The sequence below is a fragment of the Physeter macrocephalus genome, chromosome 21, assembly GCF_002837175.3.
Source record: "Physeter macrocephalus isolate SW-GA chromosome 21, ASM283717v5, whole genome shotgun sequence".
NCBI lineage: Eukaryota > Metazoa > Chordata > Mammalia > Artiodactyla > Physeteridae > Physeter > Physeter macrocephalus.
In genome coordinates this window covers 32,261,366-32,281,198 of record NC_041234.1, presented here as the reverse complement: position 1 = coordinate 32,281,198, position 19,833 = coordinate 32,261,366, and the positions used below count along the sequence as shown (strand labels likewise).

General features: G+C 37.4%; 1 protein-coding gene across 1 annotated transcript in view; it reads left to right on the top strand.

Moving 5' to 3' along the window:
• The first annotated feature begins 3,420 nt into the window (after window positions 1-3,420).
• Window positions 3,421-19,833, top strand: part of LOC102973515 (zinc finger protein 157) — a 26,451-nt gene continuing 10,038 nt past the window's right edge. Inside the window, exons 1-2 of the mRNA XM_028482696.2 lie at window positions 3,421-3,616; window positions 5,453-5,659. Coding sequence (XP_028338497.2) covers window positions 5,588-5,659 — 72 coding nt within the window. The 5' untranslated portion in view covers window positions 3,421-3,616; window positions 5,453-5,587. The remainder of the gene's footprint in view (window positions 3,617-5,452; window positions 5,660-19,833) is intronic.

Here is a 19,833-nt window from a genome sequence, read left to right as displayed (position 1 = left end):
AAAGACCACAGGGTCACATCCATAGTTGGACAGAAATGGGTTTTTTTAAACAAGTTATTTATTTATTTATTTATTTTCGGCTGCGTTGGGTCTTCGTTGCTGCGTGTGGGCTTTCTCTAGTTGCGGCAAGCAGGGGCTACTCTTCATTGCAGTGTGCGAGCTTCACATTGCGGTAGCTTCTCTTGTGGAGCATGGGCTCTAGGTTCACGGGCTTCAGTAGTTGTGGCACGTGGGCTCAGCAGTTTTGGCGTGTGGGCTCTAGAGGGCAGGCTTGGTAGTTGTGGCACACAGGTTTAGTTGCTCCGCGGCATGTGGGATCTTCCCGGACCTGGGCTCGAACCCATGTCCCCTGCATTGGTATGTGGATTCTTAACCACTGTGCCACCAGGGGAGCCCAGAAATGGGTTTTAACTTGCTGGAGCAAGGGAGACCACACATCGTAGGAATTGTGGAGGATCTCACTTAGGGTGGCCAACTTGTTTTAGTTTTGCCTGGGACTTTCCTGATTTTAGCACTGACGTTCCCTTGTTCCAATAAACCCCTCAGTCCTGGGCAAACAGGTATGGTTGATCACCCTAGTCTCACCAAACAAAGGAAGAAATAGGATTATGGTAAGTCCCCTACATACGAACAAGTTCCGTTCTGAGAGCGTGTTTGTAAGTCCAATTTGTTCGTAAGCCCAACAAAGTTAGCCTAGGTACCCAACTAACACAATCGGCTATATAGGACAGTACTGTAATAGTTTTATAATACTTTTCACACAAAGAATACATAAAAAACAAACACAAAAAATAAAGAAAACATTTTTAATCTTACAGGACAGTACCTTGAAAAGTACCGTAGTACAGTACAACAGCTGGCATCCAGGGGCTGGCATCGAGTGAACAGGCAAGAAGAGTTACTGACTGGAGGAGGGGGAGGAGGTGGGAGATGGTAGAGCTGAAGGATCGACAGCAACAGGAGACAGAGGGAAAGCTGCAATTTCACTCACGCCTGACGTTGATGGCACAGGTTCTGGTTCCTTGCTGGATTCAGTTCTATCTAGCCTCTTTTTTCATCATAGATGATATGGTAGCACTGGATTGCATTCTGAACGGCTGCTGCAACCTTCGTGTACCATTCTACGTTCGGGTCCTGTGCCTCAAAAACTAACAGTGCCTCCTCAAATAAAGAAAATCCCCTTGTCATTTCCTGCATCGTGAATCTCTTCGGTTCTTCAACAGACTGCTGCTTTTACACTTGCTTCCGGACATCCTGGGCTTGAAATAAAGAAGATGTACTACTGTACTCTATACAGTATGGTACTGTAAAGTACATAAAAGCACAACCACTTATAGAGGATGCACACACATGACAATGTACATGAGACATGTAAGCTAATTTACGTGATTGGACATATGAACACACGTCAACACCTTCGAAAGTTTGCAACCTGAAGGTTGTATGTAGGGGACTTACTGTACTACAGTTAAAATTTAAATGAAGCAGTGTACTGATTAGCCCAAAGCAAAGTAGGTTGGTATGTAAAGGAGTCAATGTCAAGTCTGGACTGTGAGGTGGATCCAGGGTCCTTTTTATTTAGAAACGCTAAATTAAAAAAGGATGTGACATACTGTCTGCTAAGGTTTCCACTACAGATGCAAGAAAAAAGTGTCCTTATGCTTTCTGTCTGTCTGATTGTGGCAACCCAGATTGAATGGGGGAATACAGGGGAAAATTGCAACTGACAAATAACCTTGTGAACAGTAAAAGCCTCCTTTATTTCAAAGAAGAGTTTATAAGAACAGTATTGGAAAATTATTCCCCTACACCCTTGCCTTCTGATTTTACTTTTAAAACCATAAGGGTTCAGTCTAAGCCTGGGGGGGAGGGATAGTTAGGGAGTTTGGGATTCACATGTATACGCTGCTATATTTTAAATGGATAACCAACAAGGACCTACTGTATAGCAAAGGGAACTCTGCTCAATGTTATGTGGCAGCCTGGATGGGAGGGTGGTTTGGGGGAGAACGGATACATGTATATGCAAGGCTGAGTCCCTTTGCTGTGCACCTGAAACTGTCACAACATTGTTAATCGGCTATACTCCAATATAAAATAAAAAGTTAAAAAAATAGATGTGACACGTTTGCTTCAGATACCCCTTATTTGAAGCTCTGAACCTTGGTTGGAAATCGAGTCTGCTTCTCTGTGTCAAAGTGACTTGGATCCTCCAGGCAAGAGTGGGATGTTTTATTCTTACTGACATAATTTCAATTAACAAAGTTTCTGATAGTCTATAATTTTAGAGAACAAGTTTTCTGGGACTAGGGTAAGGCAAGAGAGACACTCACTTTAAAGTGCAAAATGTAAGGGGGCACCAAAAAACTCAGTAATCAAAACAAACAGCGTTTTAGTGCAATATTTTCACAAGTCAAAATATAAGAACATTGATGATTGAATCATTAATAGAGAACATGAAGCCAGATCAGAAAAATGCAACATAGGTGTTGGTAGAGTTAAGAAAGGTTCAGGTTTGAGATCAGCTCAGAGAGGCATTGATGATGGAAGTAAACAGGGTCTAGAATTTGAGAGGTTGACCAGAAGTCACAACAATAATAAGTTTTGGCAATTTATGTCGAGGTGCGCGTGTTACAACAATATTCTCATATTTGCCATTCTGTCTTTCATCCAGTTCATAAATACTGCTGGGGAGACAGAGAAAATGGGATAATCTGAGAGGCTAACATTCTGGCTCTCCAGATTGTTGAGCTGAGGTCCAGAGAAAGGAAATGAATGTCCTCAGGGTACCCAGCAATCCATACTCAAGCTTAGCCAGGGTCTACCTGCTGGGTTGGAAACACCTTACGCAGGGAAAAGACCTCTTTACCTCTTGTCAGAGTAGGCTCCCTGCAGGAGGGTATACTAGGACTAGGTTTTAAAGACTGCGTATAGGAGTTCAGAGGTGAAGAACACCCAGAATTCTCTTCTCTCCCAAGAGTCAGTAGCAGCTCCTGAATTTCCATTTAAGAGAGGCTAACCTGGTTGACAGCAGCTGTTGGGGGCATGTTTTGGAGATGCATTTTCATCGAAAGTATGCTTAAAATGTTTTCTAAATATTTTTCTATTGATAATTTGCTGAAAAACATTAGTTGTCTATATCAAAGTCTAGTATTATTATTCTTACCTACTATCATTTCAGTGGGGTAATGGAGATTGAGGGGGATTAAAGACCCCTCCATATCAGTTCTGTACCACCTTGACTCCTCCCCTCTCTTCTACAGTGGTATCGCCCAGGAGGGACTTTCCCCCCCTTCCCAGTGGTATCTCCCTTGAAGATCGGGACACATCTCCCCTTCCCCCGTGGTTGGGGTTTGGCACCTCTGCTTCTGTAAACTTTGCACAAACCTATAGAACTCGGTTCCAAAGACCAGCTTCTCCCGGAAGCTTGTCTTCAGAAAGTTTCTACCCATGAACGACACCCCCTCTCCGTCGCCTATGAAACAGCCCACTGTACGGAATGGATGCTATGATGGCGGCCCTCATGGTGGAACGCCTCGGCGCAGCCATGTTCCTCGCTCGGCACCGCTGCTCATGGACAAAGTCTCTGCAAATCCATAACTGCACCTTGTTCAGAGTGAGTAGACCACAGTCGCACAGCTCTTGTGTGATCGTGTGCGAAATTAACAGCCCCAGAAGGGGCAGGTTCAGAGGTGAGGACAGGAAACGGAAGTGGCCCTCAGAGGCTGTTTAAGTCTTGTTGGCGCGCGGCGCTAAAGCGAGTGCATGAGGGTTTGTGGCGTGACAGTCATCAGTGATTTTGAGGTGATGGCTTTGTTGGCTTTTGGAAATGACAGTTTGTGGGGTCAGTTGGTGGGGAATTAAAGAGTCTGGTGAATGGGAGTGTATGCGGGTCGGGGAGGGATGGAGGCTTCTGAGGTAGTCAGTTTTTAGATTCCTTGCTGCATTTTGTTGTCAAGTCCTAATAGTGTGTGTGCGTTTAGATTTTTTCCTCAGTCTCCCCAGAGATTTGCTAATTTTATTAGCCTTTCCAAACAACCAACTTTTGGCTTTGTTGATCCTCTCTGATGTACCTTTGTTTTCTCTTTCCCTAATTCCTGCTATCTGTGCTATTTTCTCTTTTATCTAACTTCTTAAATTGGTTGTTAATTCATTAATGTTCAGGCTTTCTTTGTTAAAAGGCATTTGAAAACATGAATTTCCCTTTAAGAGTCTCTTTAGTTGCGTTCCACAGAATGTTATATACACCATCTTATTATTGAGCTTTGTGTTTAATTTTTCTCTTTTATTTATTCTTTACATTACTATAATGTTTTGGGAGGGTTGACATTTTAATTAAATTTTTTATCCAGGGGTATGGTATGTCTGTGTGACTATTTTATATTTGTCAATTTTTTTACTTTTTAAATTTATAGGTGTAGCTCCTTAAAGAGTTTATTTTACATATTTTATATTTTTCTTGTTATCATTACTAATGGATTTTTTTTCCATTTTCATTTGGTCATTATTATACAGGGAAAAAACTATCTGCTCTTGTAATTTTATCTTGTATCCAGCCCCTTATCAAATTACCCTATGACTTCTGGTAGAGTCTGGGGTAGGTTTTCTATGTATAAAATCATATCACTGGCAAAGAAAGCTACATTTTCATTTCTTTGCAATATTTATTCTGATTATTTTGTCTTCTATTGTGTGAGCTAGAGCCAGAAAAAACAATTTTGAGTTGTATCAGACATCCCTATCTTTTTACTAATTTTAATGGCAGTTGCTTCATCATTTTACTTTTTAGCATAGTATTTCAGGGATATGTTTTATAAATGATTTTTGTGATATTTAAGTGATTTACTTCCTCCCTAATTTTAGTTTGAGTTTTTATTAGTAATGACTGCTGAATTGTGTCCAATGATTTTTTGGTGTAAGTTAAAAGCAGCATGTTTCCTCCTCCCCCCCCAATTTGTTGATTTAATAAATATTATTAATGTTGAATCATCTTCTAGAAAGAAGAGGCTCAGGGCTTCTCCGCAGAAGAATTTAAGAGGGATTTTTCACCCTAAAATGGTGAAATAATTAAAGTGGACAGAAGAGACCCCTTTCATTAAGATTACCAGGTTTCCAGGTTTTTTGCCTCCACAGTCACTCACCAGGACCCCATGGTCAAGTTCTTCCCCTGCCTACCCCATGGGGCTTCAGCACCATTCACTGCCTCGCTTCCACCTTCTCCCCAAACCCAGATCTGCCGTGAACCTGGAATTGAGGGATGAGCTGGTTGGGTAAAGTGTGAAACACCCCCTGTGGAGCCACCCAAGAGTAATAGACTCTGAGTTCATTAATTTGACTCCAAATATCATGATTGTTTCCACAATCTACCCTCACTAATACTCAGAGTGGGAGTTGCTGAACTTTGTGGGGCAAATGTGGAATGACAGTGATGACATGGGTACTGTCCTTTTAGGATTTGTTGGTGTCTCTGTGGAGCTGTTGAACTTTCCGCATATTGGAGGCTGCAGGATCTTCCATTTATTCTGACTGCAGCCCACATACAAAGGCCTCTCCAGCTTTGTAAGGTGGGCTGGTACTCAGAGTCAACATGCCAGCTAATGGGAAATCACCCCAGAGGTTTCCTGCCCTGGTTCCAGGACAAACTGGCAGATCATTTGAGGTAAGTAAGAGGAGCCTACTTTTTCCCATTTAGAAAAAATTTTTAGACAAAAATTTTTATTTTTTAGACAAATTTTGACTTTGAGATAATTGTAGATTCAAATGCAATGTACTGATGTACTGTTTACCCAGTTTCCCCCATCATAGCATCTTGCAAAATCTTGGTATTGATACAGTATCACAACCAGGATATTGACATACAGAACATTTCCTTTACCACAAGGATCTCTCATGTTGCCCTTTAATAGTCACACCCACTTCCCTCCTCCCCCTCTCCCTCCTTAACCCCTGGCAACCAATAATCTGTGCTCCAGTTCTATAATTTTGTTATTTCAAGAGTGTTATATATGTAGAATCATACAGTATGTAACCTTTTGGGACTGGCTTTTTTTACTCAGCATAATTCTCTGGAGATTCATCCAGATTGTTGCATATATGAATAGTTTGTTCCCTTTTACTTCTGAATAGCATTCCATGGTATGGATTTACCACAGTTTGCTTAACCAGTCACTAGTTGAAGGACATCTTGGTTGTTTCCAGTTTTTGGCTGTTATGAATAAGGATGCTGTGATTGTTAAGATTTTTGTATCGAAGGAGTGCACATGAGTGCAATTGCTGGATTGTATGCTAAGAGCATTAAAACAATTAAGTGACCTAATTTTTAGTAGTTCTAGATTTACAGAATAATTGAGATGGTAGTATTAGTGTGGTACATTTGTTACAATTAACCAATATTGATAGTTTACAGTAAGGTTCACTCTTTGTGTTACACATTCTATGTGTTTTGACAAGTACATAATGACATATATCCACCATTACAGTTCATACAGAACAGTTTCATCTGTGCTTTAGCTATTCATTCATCTTTCCTCTCCCCCTGCCTGAAACTCTGGCAACCACTCTTTTTTACTGTCTCTATAGCTTTGCCGTTTCTAAAATGTCATATAGTTGGAATCATACAGTCTGTGGCCTTTTCAGATAGGCTTCTTTCACTCAGCAATTTGCATTCAAGTTTCCTCCATGTCTTTTTATGGCTTGATAGCTCATTTATTTTTATCACTGAATAATATTCCATTGTATGGATGTACCACAGTTTGCTTATCCATTCACCTATTGAAGGACACCTTGGTTGTTTCCAGTGTGGGGTGATTATGAATAAAGCTGCTATAAACATGTATGTACAGGTTATGGTGTAGACATAAGTTTTCCATTCATTTGGGTAAATGACTAGGAGTGCAATTGTGGGTCATATGGTAAGACTTTGTAAGAAACTACCAAACTGTCTTCCACAGTTTTTCATCATTTTCATTCTCACCAGCAATGAATGAACATTCTTGTTGCTTCACGTCTTTGCCAGGATTTGGTACTGTCAGTTTTTTGGATTTTAACCGTTCTAATAAGTGTGTAGTGGTATCTTATTGTTGTTTTAATTTGAAATTCCATAATGAAAAATGATGTTGGACGTGGTTTTACATGCTTATTTCCCATCCGTATATTTTCTTTGGTCAAGTGTCTATTCAGATCTTTTGTCCATTTTGTAATGGGGTTGATTGTTTTCTTACTGTTGATTTTTAAGAGTTCTTTGTATATTTTATTTTATTATTTAAAAATTTTTTTTAAAACATTTATTTATTTATTTATTGGCTGTGTTGGATGGGTCTTCATTGCGGCACGTGGGATCTTTCCTTGCAGTGCGTGGGTTCTCTGTTGGGGTGCATGGGCTTCCCTCTAGTTGTGGTGTGTGGGCTCCAGAGTGCGTGGGCTCTGTAGTTGTGGCACACTGGCTCCAGAGCGCATGGGTTCAGTAGTTGCAGCACATGGGCTTAGTTGCCCTGCAGCATGTGGGATCTTATTTCCCTGACCAGGGATCAAACTGGCGTGCCCTGAATTGCAAGACGGATTTTTAACCACTGGACCATGGGGGAAGTCCCTCTTTGTATATTTTTAAATACAAGTCATTTTATCAGATATGTGTTGTGCAAGTATTTTCTCCTGTTCTGGGCTTGTCTCTTTATTCTCTTAACAGTGTCTTTCACAGAGCAGAATTTTAAAATTTTAATAAAGTCCAACTTGTCAGTTTTTCTTTCATGTAACGTACTTTTGGTGTTATATTTTAAAACACTGGCAAACCCAAAGTCACTTAGATTTTCTCCTGTTATTTGCAGAAGTTTTCTTTCTTTCTTTTTTAATTGGCCACGCCATGCAGCTTGCGGGATTTCAGTTCCCTGACCAAGGATTGAACCTGGGCCATAGTAGTGAAAGTCTGGAATCCTAACCACTAGGCCACCAGGGAACTCCCTATTTGCAGAAGTTTTATATTTTTGCATTTTGCCTACAAGTCTAAGATCCATTTAGAGTTAATTTTTGTGAAAGTTGTCAGGACTGTGTCTAGATATTTTATTTTTGCATATGGATATCAAATTGTTTCAACACCATTTATTGAAAAGGCTGTCCTTTCTCCATTGAATCGTTTTTGTTCATTTGTCAAAGATCAGTTGTCTATATTTGTGTGGGTCTATTTTCTGGCTCTCTATCATTGCATTGATAAAATTGTCTATTTTTTACCAATACCATACTTTTATTTATTTATTTATTTTTAAATTGAGGTATAATTGACTTACAATATTATATTAGTTTCAGATATACAACATAGTGATTCAATATTTGTATGTATTGTTAAATGATCACCATGATCAGTCTAGTTGACATCCATCACCATACATAGTTACAGAATTGTTTTTTCTTGTGATGAGAACTTTTAAGATTTACTCTTTTAGCAGCTTTCAGATATGCAATATAATATTATTAACTATAGTCACCATGCCTGTACATTACATCCCCATGACTTATTTATTTTTTAACTGGAAGTTTGTACCTTTTGACTCCCTTCACCCATTTTACCCTCTCCTCTCGCCTCTGGCAACCGCCAATCTGTTCTCTATATCTGTGAGTTTGTTTTTTTGTTTGTTTTGTTTTGTTTTAGATTCCACATATAAGTGAGATCATACACTATTTGTCTTTCTCTGCCTGATTTATTTCACTTAGCCTAATGCCCTCAAGGTCCATCCAAGTTGTTGTAAACAGCAGGATGTCTTTCTTTCTCATGGCTGAATAATATTCCATTGTGTATGTGTGTATATCTATATCTATATCTCTATCTATCTCACATTTTCTTTATCCATTCATCCATTGGATGGACACTTAGGTTGCTTCCATATCTTGCCTATTGTAAATAATGCTGCAGTGAACATGGGAGTGCACATATCTTTTCAAGTTAGTATTTTCATTTTCTTCAGATAAATACTCAGAAGTGGAATTGCTGTATCATATGGTAGTTCTATTTTTAATTTTTTGAGGAACTTCCATACTGTTTTCCATAATGGCTGCACCAATTTGCATTCTCACCAACAGTGCACAAGGGTTCTCTTTTCTCTATATCCTCACCAACAATTGTTACTTGTCATCCTTTTGATAATAGGTATTCTAACAGGTGTGAGGTGATAGCTCACTGTGGTTTTGATTCACATTTCACTGATGATTAGTGATGTTGAGCATCTTTTCATGTACCTATTAGCCATTGCTATGTCTTCTTTGGAGAAATGTCTATTCAGATCCTCTGTCCATTTTTAAATTGGATTGTTTCTTGCTATTGAGCTGTATGAGTTCTTTATATATTTTGAATATTAACCCCTTGTCAGATATATAATTTGCAAATATTTTCTCCCATTCAGTAGATTGCCTTTTCATTTTGTTGATGGTTTCCTTTGCTGTGCAGAAGCATTTTAGTTTGATGTAGTCCCACTTGTTTATTTTTGCTTTTATTGCCTTTGCTTTTGGACTCAGATCCAAAAAAATCATTGCTAAGACTGATGTCAAGGAACTTACTGCCTATGCTTTCTATGAGTTTTATGGTTTCAGGTCTTACATTCAACTCTTTAATTCATTTTGAGTTAATTTTTTATATGTGTAAGATAGTAATCCAGTTTCATTTTTTTGCATGTGGCTGTCCAGTTTTCCCAACACTATTTTTTGGAGATATTGTCCTTTTCCCATTGTATATTCTTGGATCCTTTGTCATAAATTAATTGACCATATATACATGGGTATATCTCTGGGCTCTTTATTCTGTTCTGTTGTTGTTTGTGTCTGTTTTTATGCCAATACCATACTGGTTTTTTTTCACTAAATTTATTTATTTATTTATTTTTAATTGAAGTGTAGTTGATTTTTTTTTTTTTTTTGCGGTATGCGGGCCTCTCACTGCTGTGGCCTCTCCCGTTGCGGAGCACAGGCTCCGGACGCGCAGGCTCAGCGGCCATGGCTTACGGGCCCAGCCGCTCCGCGGCATGTGGGATCTTACCGGACCAGGGCACGAACCCGTGTCCCCTGCATCGGCAGGCGGACTCTCAACCACTGCGCCACCAGGGAAGCCCAGTGTAGTTGATTTAAAATGTTGTATTAGTTTCAGTGTACAGCACAGTGATTCAGTTATATATATATATATATATATATATATATATATATATAATTTTTTAGATTCTTTTCCCTTATAGGTTATTACAAAATATTGAATATAGTTCCCTGTGCTATACAGTAGGTCCTTGTTGGTTATCTATTTTATATAGATAGTAGTGTGTATATGTTAATCCCAAACTCCTAATTTATCCCTTCCCCTTTCCCCTTTGGTAAAGAGAAGGTAACCATAAGTAACCATAAGTTTGTTTTATGCGTCTGTGAGTCTGTTTCTGTTTTGTAAATAAGTTCATTTGTATCTGTCTTTTTTTGTTTTTTGGCTGCGCCACCAGGCTTTTTTCAATCCCCACCAGGGATTGAACCCAGGCCATGGCAGTGAAAGTGCTGAATCCTAACCACTAGGCCACCAGGGAACTCCCTGTATCTTTTTTTAGATTCCACATATAAGTGATATCATATGATATTTGTCTTTGTCTGGCTTACTTCACTTAGTATGATAATCTCCAGGTACATCTGTGTTGCTGCAAATGGCATTTTCTGATTCTTTTTATCTGGCTGAGTAATATTCCATTGTATATATATACCACATCTTCTTTATCCATTCTTCTGTCGATGGACATTTAGGTTGCTTCCATGTCTTTGCTATTGTAAATAGTGCTGCAGTGAACATTGGTGTGCATGTAACTTTTTGAGTTATAGTTTTTCTCCCATACTGTTTTGATTACTGTAGCTTTGTAATATATAGTTGACCTTTGAACAACACAGGTTTGAACTGTGTGGATCCACTTATATGTGGATTATTTTCGATAGTAAATACTACAGTACTACATGATCTACAGTTGGTTGAATCTGTGGATACAGAGAAACTGGGGATAAGGAGGAACCAAGTATATGGTGGGCCAACTATAAGTTATACATGGACTTTCAACTGTGCAGAGGGTCAATGCCCCTAATCCCGCATTGTTCAAGGGTTTTAAATCAGATAGTGTAATGCCTCCAGCTTTGTTCTTCTTTCTCAAGATTGCTAGTGTGTTGCAGTATTTAACTTACTGCAAGAAGTGAACTTACTGCAAATAAGTAAACAACAATTTAACTTACTGCAACTTTTAGTTTTGTTAGGTTTATGCTTAAGTGTTTCATACTTCTGAGTAATTATCAATGGTTTCATATTTTTTATTTTGGAGTCCACGTTTTCATTGCTAACATATAGAAAAACACTTGGTTTTTGTATGTTTTTCTATGCTTTCTATGACCTTTTCATCTGGAAATAGGGATAGTTTAATTTCTTCCTTTTTATTCTGTATGCCTTTCATTTCCATTTCTTGCCTTATTGTAATGGTTAGAACTTCCAGCACTATGTTGAATAAGAGTCGTGAGAATAGACATCCTTTCCTTGCTCTTGGTCTTCAGTCTTTTATCATGAAGTATAATGTTAGCTATAGTTTTGTTTTAGATGCTGTTTATCAAATTGAGGGTGTTCCTCTGTATTTCTCTTTCTATTCTGGTTTTTGCAGGAATGAGTGTTGGATTTCTTCAAGTGCTTTTTCTATATTTATTGATACAATCATGTGATTTTAAAAATCCTGTTAACATGGTGGAGTATATGGATTGATTTTTGAATATTGAACCTGTCTTGCATCCCTGGAATAAACCCTAATTGGTCATGGTATATAATTCCTTTAATATATTAATAAATTATAGTTGCTAACATTTTGTCAAGAAATTTTGCCTCTGTATTCATGAGTGATATTGGTGTGTAGTTTTCTTTTTTGTACTATATTCATCCAGTTTTTTAATCAGGGAATGTGTTAGTTTCATGTGGTTGCTGCAACAAATTACCACAAACTTGGTGGCTTAAAACAGCAGAAATTTATTCTCTCATAATTCTAAAGGCCAGAAGTCCAAAATAAGCATCACTGGGCCAAAATCAAGGTGTTGACAGGGCTTTACTTCCTGCAGAGGCTCTGGGGGAGAATCTGTTTCTTGCCTCTTACAGCTTTTGGGGGCTGCAGCTATTCCTTGGATTGTGACTTCATCCCTTCATTCTTCATGGCCAGCATCTTCAAATATCTCTCTACTGTCTTCACATCACTGCCTCTGTGTGCGTCAAATCTTCTTTTGCCTCCCTCTTGTAAGGATACATGTGATCACATTTAGAACCCACGTGGATAACATAAGATACTCTCCTTATCGGAAGATCCTTAATCACATCTGCAAAGACCTTTTTATTTTTGCCATGTAAGGTGATATTCATAGATACCAAGGATTAGGATGTGGATATCTTTTGGGGGCCCCTTTTCACCTATCCTAGGAAAATACTAGCTTCATAGAATGAGTTTGAAAGAATTACCTCCTCTTCTGTTTCCTGTAAGAGATTATGTAATTGTGTTAATTCTTCGTTAAAAGTTTGGTAAAATTCTCCAGGGAAACCATCTGGCCAGAGATATCTTTTTTTGGGTGAGTTTTATTTTTTATTTTAAAAAACTTTTATTGGAGTATAGTTGATTTAAAATGTTGTGTTAGTTTCTGCTGTACAGCAAAGTGAATCAGTTATACATATACATATATCCATTCTTTTTAGATTCTTTTATGAGTTTTAAATTATGGATAAATTTTCCTTAATAGTACAGGGCTACTTAAATTAACTATTTCATATTGGATGACTTGTGGTCATTTGTGTTTTTTGAAGAATTGGTTCATTTCATCTAAGTTATAAGTGTAGAATTGTTCATAGTAATTTCTCTTTTGATGTCTGCTGGATCTGTAGTGATATTCTTGGTTTCATTCCTGATATTGGTAATTTGTGTCCTCTCTCTTTTTTTTGGTCAGTCTTACTAAAAGTTTATCAATTTTATTGATATTTTCAAAGAACCAGCTCTTTGTTTAATCAATTTTTATCTATTGTTTTTCTGTTCAGCTTCATTAATTTCTGTTCTTTTCTATTATTTTCTTCCCTCTGTGTGCTCTGTGTTTATTTTGGTCTTTTTTTCTTTATTTTTAAATTGAAATATAATTGGCATATAACATTATGTAAGTTTAAAGTGACAATGTGTTAGGAGTTCCCTGGTTGCCTAGTGGTTAGGATTCCAGGCTTTCACTGCTGCAGCCTGGGTTCAGTCCCTGATGGGGGAGCTGAGATCCTGCAAGCTGTCCTGTGCAGCCAAAAAAAAAACAAGTGACAATGTGTTGACTTGATACATTTATATACTACAATATGATTACCCGTGTAGCATTAGCAAACACCTCAATCACATCACATAATTATCATTTCTTTTTTGTGGCAGTAACAGTTAAGATCTAGTCTCTTAGCAACTTTGTATAATACAGTATTGTTGACTATAATTGCTATTCTGTTCATTAGCTCTCTTGGACTTATTTATCTACTAGTTCCAAGTTTGTACTCTTAACTTATCCTCAATATGGTCTTTTTTTCTAGGTTTTTGGTGTGGGACCTTAAATCTTTGATTTGAGACTTTCCTCTTTCAAATGTATGCATTTAGTGCTGTATATTTTCCTCTCAGCAATGCTTTAGATGTTTTCCACAAATTGTAAATATGTATTTTTTTCATTTTCATTCAGCTCATTGTATTTTTTGGATTTCCTTTGAGACTTCCTCTTTGAACCATGGATTATTTAGAAGTGTGTTGTTTCATTTCTAAGTGTATGGAAATTTTCTTGTTATCTTTCTGTTATTGATTTCTAGTTTGATTCCAGTGTAGTCAGAAAAAATACCTTGTATAATTTCAATTCTTCTAAAATTGTTGGGGTTTGTTTTATGGCCCAAGATATGCTATATGTTCCACGGACACTTGAAAGGAATGTGTATTCTGCTGTTGTTGGGTGGTGTGTTCTGTAAGTGTCAGTTAGATCCTGTTGGGTCATTGTGTTGTTGAGAATGCTCATTTTCTGTTTAGCTGTTCTGTAAATTGTTGAGAGAAGGGGTGTTGAAGTTTCCAACTATAATATGTCTACTTCTCCTTTCAGTTTTATCAGTTTTGCTTCTGTGTTTGCTGCATACACATTTAGAATTGCTTTGTTTTTCTTGATGGATTGACTTTTTAATCATTATATATCTCTCTCTGTGTCTGGTAATTTTTTTTTCTAAATTCTAATTTATCTGATATTAATATAGCTGCTCATGCTTCTAGCTTTATTGAGGTATAGTGGACAATACTTCTGCTTTCTTTTAATTAATGTTTGCATGATATATCTTTTTCCATACTTTTTCCTTCAACCTACCTATATTGCTATATTTGAAGTGACTTTCTTTTAGATACTATACACTTGAGTCATGTTTTTAATCCTTTCCATGAGTCTCTGTCTTTTACTTGGTGTAGTTAGACCATTCACATTTAATGAAATTAATGATATGTTAAGCCTACATTTACTATTTTTCTTTTCTGTTTGTTCTCTTTGCTTTGTTTTCTGTTTTATTTTTCCCTGTCTTCCTATCAGTTTCTTGAGCATATTTTAGAATTCCATTTTGATTTACATATAGTGTTTTTGAGTGTATTTCTTTGTATAGCTCATTTAATGGTTGCTCTAGATATTACATTATATACACATAACTTATCATTGTCTATTGCTATCATCATTTTGCCAGTTTGAGTGAAATGTAGAAACCTTGCCTCCCTTTAATCCCCTTTGCAGTTTCCTGTTTATCATTGTCTTAAATATCTTGTCTACATACATTTAGAACCAGATCAGTGTTAAAATTTTTTCCTTTAATTGTCAAACGTAATTTAAAAACTCCAGAGGGGAAGGAAAGTCTATTGCACTTACCCACATTTTCATTTACTGTATTCTTTCTTACTTTGTGGTGTTCCAAGAGTCTATATTTTATCTTTCATTTTCTGTTTAGGGAATTTCCTTTAGCCATTCTTTTAAGGTAAGTCTGCTGGTGACAAATTCTATTAGTTTTCCTTCATCTGAGAATGTCTTTATTTCTCCTTCATTCCTGAAGGATATTTTCATTAGATATAGGATTTTGTCTTGACAGTTCTTTACTTTCAGCACTTGAAAAATGTTATGCTACCTCCTATGGCATTTGTGGTTTCTGATGTGAAATCTTCTGTCATTCACATTGTTTTGTAAGGTGGTGTTTCTCTCTCATGGCTTTCAGTGCATATATTTTATTTTATTTTTATTTTTATTTTTTTTTTGCGGAACGCAGGCCTCTCACTGTTGTGGCCTCTCCCATTGTGGAGCACAGGCTCCGGACACGCAGGCTCAGCGGTCATGGCCCACGGGCCTAGCCGCTCCGCGGCATGTGGGATCTTCCTGGACCGGGGCACGAACCCGTGTCCCCTGCATTGGCAGGCGGATTCTTAACCACTGCGCCACTAGAGAAGCCCGGGAAATTGAACTTTTGTGTCACAGGAGAGGGTTCACTAAATTGTAAGGAATTCAGTGGATGACAGTGAAAAATCTTCCTCTTCACACTAAACGGTAATACTGTTTGGAGGCTGATGATTCTGGGCAATGCATGGCAACTTTTTCCTGATCAGTGCTCTACCCCTCTCCAGCTCTTCCTTCCCAGATATTCCAAAAAAGAGTTAGAGATGGCCACATCTCCAGCCAGTTTTTATTTGTTCATTTATTTACTTATTAATTTTGTTTTCCTGTGGTTTTTAGGGAGCTTCTAAGTATAAATAGACAAATATTAGGATAAAAGGAAGGGAAATAAAAAGAATAAGATACCAAAACAAGTTTTAGAATGTAGGCATATTGGTCAACAATCCTACACAATTAGAAACTTCGAAGTCTAGATTTATCTCTGATATTCTGGGACTACATAACAGAGTTAGAAGTCCAATCAAACACATGAATTTCAATGCCCCCCCAGAGAAATCGATAATTCCTCTATAGCAAAGATTTCCTGATACTTGAGAGTTAAGAAATTCTTTTGATGGATCTTCATATGGATTATGGAAACAGTATCTTCAATTACAACTTTGTCATAAATGCTATTACAGGACTCCTATGGCTCTTTCTCTTTTTGAAAATATTTTTTTCATTCAGTGTTTAAGTAAGATTAAAACCTATAAGATTTTGCTTACAGTTAATGAGTGATAAGAGAAAGGGTGAACATAAATTATCCTCTGATTGGGTAATTAAAATGCATCTGACCCAAAGTCAAGTTACTCAGTGATATACCAGTTACTCTGTGTGGGCATAAGAGTTTTTGACCAAAATACTTCTAAACAAAACATGCCATCTGAGAGCATAGGGATACTGGGTACATAAAATACTACATAAGAAAGTTGATGGAAGGTAGTTGTGTCAGACCTTTAGATTCTTTTTTTAAAAAATTGAAGTATAGTTGATTTACAATGTTGTGTTAGTTTCTGGTGTACAGCAAAGTGATTCGGTTTTATATATATATATATATATATATATATATATATGCTTTTTCATTATAGGTTACTACAAAATATTGAATATAGTTCCCTTTGCTATACAGTAGGACCTTATTTATCTATTTTATATATAAGACCTTTAGATTCTTTAGGCTTCTAACAGTTGGTTGCCATATGCAGGGACTTTGCAACCAGTTCGGCATTATTTTCTCTCTTGACTTTTCTGAGTTAGACAGTTTTAACCCACACCCACTAAGCAGGATTAAAGAGACACTTTAAAATAAAGATTAGTTGGAAAACATAAAGCAATCCTACATCCCAGTAGAATTTTAGTTGAATTAAATTGTAAGAGAAATGCAGTGATTATTGCACGTATTGTTCTTGTCTCACTACATCTGTTGAGTAGAATTTGCATTCCAAGTGTTTTCATCTTCACCATCATTGAGTCCTTAATCTGTCTCCCTTCCTTTTTGAAGTCTTCCCCATGCTTTTCTGACACTCCTTTCTGGCTGGTTCTCTTTTTTTCTGAGTTGCTAGATGGTGCACAATTTGAGAGTTCTGATGATGTTGTTATCAAAGAAGTCTGTGCAGGAGGAGCATTACCAAATAAGAAATTGCTAATCAATGTCCAGATGATGTGGCATGGATAAAGTACCGTCCCCAACAGTGTCCAAATGTCTCCACTGGAAGAGTGCACCATGGATGTAGTTGGTCTTTCTGCCTGTGCAGTAAACTGCCATGCTTTTTCTCAAGGAGCATCCAGAGGGAACTGATTTATAAAGGAAGAACCATCAAGAAGACAGAATTGAATTATTACAACAATGTTTCTTTCTCTAGCACAAGATTCCCTCTTGAATTCCACTTTTGCCTGTTGTCAGCAACATTCCGTTCATGATGCCCAAAGATATCAAGAGAGTTACCGCTTTTTGCAATTCAGACATAGCTTACTTTTTTTCAGACCCTTATACAAATATGGCCTTCTTTTGGGTCATTTTATAGAGAGGAGCTAGAAATGTTTGCAGATGTGGACCATGCATCCTGCAAAATCCATGTAACCTGATCATGGGCTGTGTTTCTTCTTAGTACCAAAGGTAGGCAACAACAGTTCATTTTTTGTTGCCTGTGGAATGTCACGTGTGGCTCCTGCCAAGGGTATTCCTAAGAATTTCACCATTTGAGTGGGCCCTTAGATTTTTGTTGGATTTATCAACTAGCTTCTATTGATCATGTGTGTCACTATTGCATTTAAGTCAGTCCTAGCTCGATCTTCAGTTTCCAATATTATGATATCATCAATGTAGTATATTATTATACTTGGGACCTGCATTAAGTCTAAATCCCTTCTAACCAAATTATGACAGTTGAATTATGACAGCTGTTGAATTCAAATAACATTTTGGCAGTACAGTAAATGTAAATTAGGATCCTTCCCACATGAAAGCAAACTGTAGTTGACTCTTCCTATATTGAGATAGGGAAAAAAGCATTTGCAGGATCAGTCACTGAGAACCAGTCTCTTTAGCTTCCTGTATTTTTCCACTGTTGAAACCATATCAGGAAGTACTGATACTATTAGGTGATACTAATTTATTTAAGCCTTGATAATCTGCTGTTAGTCTCCCTGAGCCATCCGCCCTTTTCATGGGCCACTCAGGGCTATTCTAAGAGAATTTGTTGGACCAGCACTCCAGCTTCTAACATGCCATTAATTAAAATGGTAACTTTTTTTGTCCACCACATTTTCTACACTGCTTCAAAATAACAACTTGTATGAGCTTGGGCAATTATAAAGATTCTCATTTATCACGTGCAATTAATACTGGCCAAGGGATGAACTTATATTCCTCTTGTTTTACAATACTACGTAGGAGAAGTATTCCCCAGTCAGACATAAATATCCATCTCAGGAATACATTTAGATGAAGGAGGTGCACTTCACATAAAGTCTATTCAAATATTTCCATTTTCATGCAGATTTTCACCTTAATTCCATCAACTGTTGCATCCCTATATCCTTTTAATCTAACTGTGACCCCTGTTAGGACTTGACCAACAGATTTTGGAATCACAGTGCATTATTCTTCCATGTCAAAGAGTCCCAGAAAACTTTCTTCTCTGCCCTCTGGCCATTTACCCACATATGTGCATATGGCCTTTGGGTACTCAGCTGGGTGTTGAGCCTGGCTGGAGACTAAGATAAACCTTGAGTCCATACTGATAGTAAATGTATGAACGAGGGAGAAAGGAAAGCTCTTCCTTAAGGTCTAATGGCAACTAGTAATGTGGAAAGAATGATGGAGTTAGAAAAATAACCTTTTGCAACCATTCTAGTTAGTAATAATTAAGCCAAGCAAGAATCATTGATGGATGCCAAAGCTATTGGATGAAAGTTTAATGAGGAACAACACATTTACATAGTTTCAAGGTACGTTCCTACACATTGCTCATTAATTACATAGGGAAAATTGGTAACTTTACAATGGAGAAACCTGACAGACACTACCTTAACTAAATGATCAGAAACATAAAAATTTTAATTTGAAGAGTCCTCATAATCTCATCTTCTGGAGATAAACAGTCTTAACAGTTCAGTAGATATCCCTCAGGAATTCTGAAGTTTTTCTGGATATGACTGTCTGATTGATTGTTCCAGAGACATTTGTTGAGAAGAGTATCCTTTCCCAACTGAATATTCTTTTTTTTTAACATCTTTATTGGAGTGTAATTGCTTTACAATGTTGTGTTAGTTTCTCCTGTATAACAAAGTGAATCAGCAATACGTATACATATATCCCCATGTCTCCTCCCTCTTGCATCTCCCTTCTACCCTCCCTATCCCACCCCTCTAGGTGGTCACAAAGCACCGAGCTGATCTCCTTGTGCTATGCGGCTGCTTCCCACTAGCTATCTATTTTACATTTGGTAGTGTATATATGTCAATGCTGCTCTTTCACTTCATCCCACCTTACCCTTCCCCCTCCCCGTGTCCTCAAGTCTATTCTCTACGTCTGTGTCTTTATTCCTGTCCTGCCCCTACGTTCATCAGAACCATTTATTTTTTTTTTTAGATTTCATATATATGTGTTAACATATGGTATTTGTTTTTCTCTTTCTGACTTACTTCACTCTGTATGACAGACGTCATGTCCATCCACCTCACTACAAATAACTCAGCTTCATTTCTTTTTACGGCTGAGTAATATTCCATTATATATATGTGCCACATCTTCTTTATCTATTCATCTGTTGATGGACACTTAGGTTGCTTCCATGTCCTGGCTATTGTAAATAGAGCTGCAATGAACATTTTGATACATGACTCTTTTTGAATTATGGTTTTCTC